The sequence below is a fragment of the Cyprinodon tularosa genome, unplaced genomic scaffold (assembly GCF_016077235.1).
Source record: "Cyprinodon tularosa strain WSP-4 unplaced genomic scaffold, ASM1607723v1 ctg17, whole genome shotgun sequence".
NCBI lineage: Eukaryota > Metazoa > Chordata > Actinopteri > Cyprinodontiformes > Cyprinodontidae > Cyprinodon > Cyprinodon tularosa.
Window position 1 is genome coordinate 2,204,671 of NW_024038531.1, and position 6,690 is coordinate 2,211,360.

Consider the following 6,690-nt stretch of genomic DNA (forward strand, 5'->3'; position numbering starts at 1 on the left):
CTGTTATTTTCAAACCAAACAAACCCACGTAGCGGGTGGAAGAAGACATGGTTTGCGCGGACGAGTGTGCGTGTGAGGAGGGGGGTTTGGGGTAGAAGAGTGGAGCGGAGCGCCAGTTATTTCACTATATGCACGCGCAAAAGCAACAACAAAAAAATGCGACTTATACTCCAGTGTGACTTATATATGTTTTTTTTTTTCCTTTATTATGCATTTAATGGCTGGTGCAACTTGTACCCCGGAGCGACTTATAGTCCGGAAAATACGGTAGTAAAACTCTACAACAATTTTTATTCATCCAAGGAAGCCAATAGATTCTTATTTACGGGCTTGGAAAACATTAAACATGTCAATAAATTAAAGTGACATGCAAAAGTAATCAGCGAAAAATAATCAAATCCATACAGTTGTTTAAGTAACCAGTACACTAAATAAATAAATAAAAATGCGAGGGGGTTACCCACCGGTTGCACAAAAGTCAAGGAGGAATCAAGATCTTCCACAGGAGTCCTTCCAGTCTTGTCCATAAAAGAAAAATAAAGTTAGTCACTTCAATACATTAAAGTGCAAATACATGAAATAATTAACACTATAAATTAGCTCAACATCACAATTCTCTACAGCTCTGCCTGAGAAACAATTTTAAAAAACAATGACAATCAGAAGAAATTACCTTTTGAGCAATAATGGAGAGGTCACTTTGAATTTGAGGGATATCTAGAATGAAATTATACCAAGAATAAATGACAATCCTCAAATCAAAATAGCACCCAGCACGTGCGAGGGCCCGTCCATCGCTGCTTGCAGCTTTAATTCTAATTTGAATCTTATGAGTGGCTATGTGAGCACTATCACTACCTCACCAGCTAACAACATAGCATTTATTTTTCCAAACATGTGTTGCAGCCCATAAAATTTCTAAGTTTATACTTCTCTGCCACGAAAAAATCCATCTCCTGAAAAAACCCTGCTAATAATAATAAAATTAGAAAAACTTACGATTGATGATAATGTCTTTCAGACGTTCATTTTCCTTTTTAAGAGTTTGGAGTTCATTCCTCAACTCCTGCAAATTTCTTTGCATTTGGTCGAATTTTCTTTTCTCCCACATCTGTTCGTCCAGGTGTTTTCTAACTTCAGCAGCTGTCTACGGAAAAGAGACAGAGAAAAGAACAAAATTTAATTGTTCTATAACTTCATTTCTAAAATGGATGGTTGATTCTAGGGCTGAACGATATTCACAAGCCCCCAGAGCAAACTGAGGACCACTGCGAGCAACATGTGCACGCTGTCACCACACACACACACACACACACACACACACACTTCGTTATCTTTAACTTTAGCTTTGTGTGTGGGTTGTGTCTATAACCTCTATGATCTATTATAACATCTATAACGGCGGATAACTCCGCTGTGTTGTTGTTAGCTGTAGCTAACCTGCTCGGCACGTACGGGAAGGGCACATACAAAAGCACTATCAATGCTATGATTAGTTACGTAGCATAAATAGACCGTATCATTGGCTGGACACCTGTCACTCACTGCTACGTTGAAAAACGGTCCTGAAAAGCACATTTTTAGTGTCATTTCTTTGATTAGACTAGGTCTAAATTAAATATTAATTTATGCGTCTATGGTGAATGACATTTTATGTGCTACATAGTTATACTTGTGCACTGAGAATGTGCGAGCAGTGCACACAGGTGCGCAGCTTAGAGGAACACTGTTTGGGACCATTTCGGCTACAAAAAGGAGGATGTTCACCAAAAAGAGGTAACGTTACTTTGCTTGGAGTTTTTGGGAAACGCTGACAATTTGTATGAACACCTAAAACGGCAATTATGATGATGGCCAACAGTGTTTTACTTTTGCACTGTAATGAAGCTTGCTTATTAATTCAATTATTAATATCACGGAATGGTAATTATTGACTTTAGCCTGAATTGATATGGCTCACAATATCGCAATATGTATCATTGGGGAGAAAATATTGCAATGCATTTTTTCCCCAATATCGTGCAGCCCTTGTTTATTCTGATTGACTGGGAGGATGTCTAGGAGTCTAGGGCATAAACCTCTCCCCTCGGCTATATGTAACTGGTTGTCAGGCCTCCTTGTACTTATTCCTTACTTAAAACACAATTTGAAATTTCCACATCTTGTATTTCATGTAATGTATGTATGTAATACACCTATCAATGGATGTCATCATTTAGGCTACCTTTTTCTTAGAGGGTGGTATTATGTCCTCTTCATCCCAAATACACTCTTTCTCTTCGCTGGCCCGCTGGTAGGCAAAGAGAAAGAGAGAGAGGGGGGACAAAGTTGCCTACTGGGCTGATGTCATACCTGGTACAGCTACTGGTAAAGCACTTTATTATAAAAGTCTTACTTATCTTTACTGTATTGCAATGTAATAACTCACACTGGTTGCAGACTGCTAGTGTACCTTGTTCTTTGAAGAGCTGTAATCAAGCGTATCCTCCTCCTCCTCCTCCACACCCTCCTCCTCTTCCTCCTCCTCCTCCGCCACCTTCTCCTGCTTCTCGGGACAAAGGGGAAAAATTTCCCTATTGTGCTGCTTTCATACCTTATAACAGCTGCTGTTTTGTAATGAAACAAAACACACAGGATGCAGACTGGTTGTGTACCTTGTTCTTTGAAAGTATGTCATGACCCTCCTGCTTCTCACCCTCCTGGTGCTTTGATTTGGAAGCCCCTCCCTTTTGATTGTCAACCTTGAGTGACAGAGAGACGGACTGACTTTTATCCCAACTCTTATGTTAACTTATGTTACATGACCTTGCACTTGATCATCTTGTCAACAAAGCACATGAAATCATCATAGATAAGACAATTACAAACCTACACACATGCATACACATTAAGGAACAAGAGAGAGAGGGGGAGATAACTTTAAGCATAGCACCAATTGGTGAAGTCAGTTTATGTTACCTTTTTCTTTGAAGCCTTCTCAGTTAGCCCCTGCTGGTCACTGTACTTAGAATTTGGGATGTGAGGACGTTTTGTTTGCCCTTGTGTGTCTTCTTTCTCCATCTCGATCTCACGCAGTTTGATTTTGAGAGTTTTTTCAAATTCTGGTGCAAAGAATAGAAACGTTTTCATGAACTGCAAACGTGTCTAATCAGTTTAACGTTACCAAATCAAACATTAAAAAGTACTTCTTGACTACTTTTCTAAAATCGACCAACTTGGAAAAACATGCATTTGTGACCTTATTTTCAGAAAATGTGGCATTAAGATCGGGATTGCGCTGGTGAAGATATTTTTTTGGACTAAAAAGTGCCCCGTGGCGACCGCTAGGCGGAAAATCCACATCTGGGTCACGTGGTACAATGACATAGTTCGTTGACTTAGCTCCAGCTAAGCTACATAGAGTGCAATGGAGGACACAATGACAAGTTCACATGTGGATTCACAAAGTGATGATTTTAACATGAAATACAGCGCAAGCTTCTGTTACGATTCATCTATATAATAATAAAACATATTTAAGAAGATTAAACGAAATGGGCTGGAATCGGGCTTTATAATCGTGGTTCTGCCAGACAGTTTCTCAGGTAGCTCATCTGATGCTTTCCTTACCGTGTTAGTAGGTTACAGACAGTGATAAGGTTGGCTACTTATTTTACTTTTAATTTCATTTGAATTAGCTTAAGCAGCGTTTATATTTTCTTTATACATAAATTAACTTGCAAATTATGAGGGCAAGGCTTTTAAAGTTTAAATCTTCTGGCAAAGATAAAGAAGATCCTGCAATTTATGGAAGTAAAGCATAATAAAATCCAGAAAGATCAGTAATATGTCAATTAATTATCTGCCACATTCCCATGTAAATATCTGTCTTTGGAGGATGTGTTTTTTAGCACCCCTAGTTCTCTCATTTTTATTCCAAATACAATTTATAATTTGAATCACAGGGCTATTTTTATCTCTATGGTTAAGTATTTTCTCAAGTAGCAACTTTAACTGCTATACTTTCCTGTCTTAAAAGGCAGTACTCTTCTAGTCTAAAAAAAAACTCATTCGTTGAAATGGGGGGGCCTATTGTTTGAACCCCTTAGGGGCTTTAAAAAACAAAAATGCCTGTCTCTTTTTGCGCTTTATGAAACAAAGTACCCTATATTTAGTGGATGTACAGCTACATTTCTCATGTAAGTTTGCGTAGTTTTAACACAAACATTTATTTTTCATATTGCACCAGTACAGTTAATGAGCAACCTGTACTTGTGTGCTTGTTTGTTCTGTCTAAAATGTTTATTTTGGAATAAAGAGGTTAATATAAAAAATATTTTTTGTCCGATTCATCGATTAATCGAAAAAATAATCGGCCGATTCATCGATTTTTAAAATAATCGTAAGTTGCAGCCCTAATTTTAACCATGTTTTATCCGTCTATTTTTGTTTAAGAAAAGGTAGTTTTGCAAGTAGGAAGTAACGTGTTGCCATGTAAACAGATCAACGCTTGTCAACGAACTACGTCATCGGTCACGTGACACGGCGGCGAAATTTTTTAAGGAGGCTTGAGCTAAAAAGCCTAAAAAATCCAAATTGTCATCGAAATTTTTAATTTTTTTTTTTACTCAGGTCATATTGATATATGAACTTTCTAATATATAGCAACTTGTATGATCTCAGAATCAAGAAGTACTTTAACTCCCAACTGGAGTAAGCTAACATCAGCAAATTAAGTAATGTTAATGTTAGCTCACATATGAGCCTTGCAAGCCGGCATAGCAAGATCCATTTTACACTTTTTCAAGTGCGAGCAAAGCCATTTAATATTGTATAGTTATATAACGTTAACTACATAACATCAGATGAAGTTAGCTTAACTTACTTGCCACTTCAATAATTCTGGCTCGGTGCACCGGCCACGGTTGGCGGCCTTTTCTCCATTCCACCAGCTTCTCAGTTTTTTCCTTCCTCTTAAGAAATTCTTTAAATGAAAAATTTCGGACACAGTCGATGGGCAAAATACTATGCGCCCCTCCGTCCTCACCCTCAGTCCATTCTAGAAGAACATAACGGAGCCCTCCCGCTGATATTGCCATTATTGCACCCAACCGCTATCTTTCCGCGCAAAATCAGATGAAGTGGATGATGACGTCATGAAACTACGTGAAGCCGTAGCGGTCAATAGGCTCTATGCACAGCACTACTTCCTGAATTTAATGCAGCTCCTTTGTTTCCTGTCTTTCATGATTGGATGCACTGATTAATCCAGGTGTGTATGACCTAAGTAACTGGCCAGACACACCTGGATTAATCAGTTCGTCCAATAATGAAAGACAGGAAACAAAGGAGCTGCCTTAAATTCAGGAAGTAGTGGAGCTGTGCATAGAGCCCATTGGGGTGATTCTCTGAATTGGGCCCTTGGCCTCATTCTTTTTTTTTTTTTTATCAAATAGTTATATTTCTGATCTTTTCATGTGATAGTGGATTAGTCAAACCTTTTAGAAAATATGTTTTCCCACCTCAGGCATGAAATTCTAATCGTTATTTAGTGTTTTTTCTTAGTGAAAATTGTTTTTGAGTTCAACCCCGTCACAGACAAGTTGGACCCTGTGTGAATATGAATTTAAAAGATTTTCAAGTACATTCATGTAGAAGGTTTTTAATGACATGTCCCTTGTTTGATATAATTTATTGCATGTAGAATTTTATTTTTAAATACCCACCATTTGAATACCAAATCAGGTCATGAAAACAGTATCTTGGTTTTCATATATTTTCAAAAAATATGAATTAAAAATATGCATTAGGATTTAATCAGGCTTTCATGTTTTTTCCAACTGTCCTGTAAATTCTACACACAGCAAAACAAACATTGATCTAATTTGTCTTTTTATAACAAAAATATTATTTAAAAACTATCAAATAACAGGGTTGAACTTAGCATAACAGGGTTGAAAATGATAACAGGGTTGAAGTAATGATCATAATATCAATATAGTTTGGATTTTTTTCCCCTGTAAAATGAAAGATATCACATTATTTGATTAAATGTTTTAAAAACAAACATTTTGTATATCCATCCATCCATTCTCATCCATTTATCCATAATCGCAGGGGGCAGCAGGTCCAGCAGGGGACCTTAAACTTCCCTTTCCCAAGCCACACCAACCAGCTCCCATGCCAGTGTCGAGATAGACAGTGCAAACTGCCATAAAACGTAAAGAAGAAGAAGAAGAAGAAGAAGAAGAAGAAGAAGAAGAAGAAGAAGAAGAAGGTAGCATCAGAAGAAGGTAGCAGCACAAGAAGGTAGCAGCAAGCTGATTGGGGAGCAAGCTGTCAGTCTTTGAAGAGAATGTATTATGCAGTGATTAGGTCAAACATAGATTATGGTAGTATAGTTTATAGCTCTGCGAATAAAACCTTACTTAATAAGATAGAAGTTATACAAAATCAGGCATTCAAAATAAAAATTGCAAAAAGAATATCTAATCATGTGTCAGTATTTACAACTGAAGTATTAGCTATCATATTAGCACTACAGTGGATCGAAGAAGTTCAACCACTAAGAACTGTAATATGTACAGACTCAATGGCTACGCTAAATAGTCTTCTAAGTGGAAAATCTGAAACTAGGCAAGATTTAATATTTGAAGTATTGCAAAGTCTATTTAGAATAAGGCAGTTAAAAATACTAGTATACTTTCTCTG

At 37.3% G+C, this 6,690-nt stretch overlaps 1 protein-coding gene across 1 annotated transcript; it reads right to left on the minus strand.

The window, feature by feature from the left end:
- Positions 1–261: 261 nt before the first annotated feature.
- LOC119781019 (cilia- and flagella-associated protein 251-like) lies at positions 262–5,064 on the minus strand. The gene is made up of 8 exons (XM_038281313.1): positions 4,865–5,064; positions 2,959–3,101; positions 2,655–2,741; positions 2,453–2,545; positions 2,225–2,290; positions 1,000–1,147; positions 674–717; positions 262–518 (listed from the first exon to the last, which is right to left on the minus strand). Exons 2-8 carry the CDS (start codon positions 3,058–3,060, stop codon positions 291–293), a joined length of 768 nt encoding a protein of 255 aa, XP_038137241.1. The 5' UTR covers positions 3,061–3,101; positions 4,865–5,064; the 3' UTR covers positions 262–290.
- Positions 5,065–6,690: the final 1,626 nt, after the last annotated feature.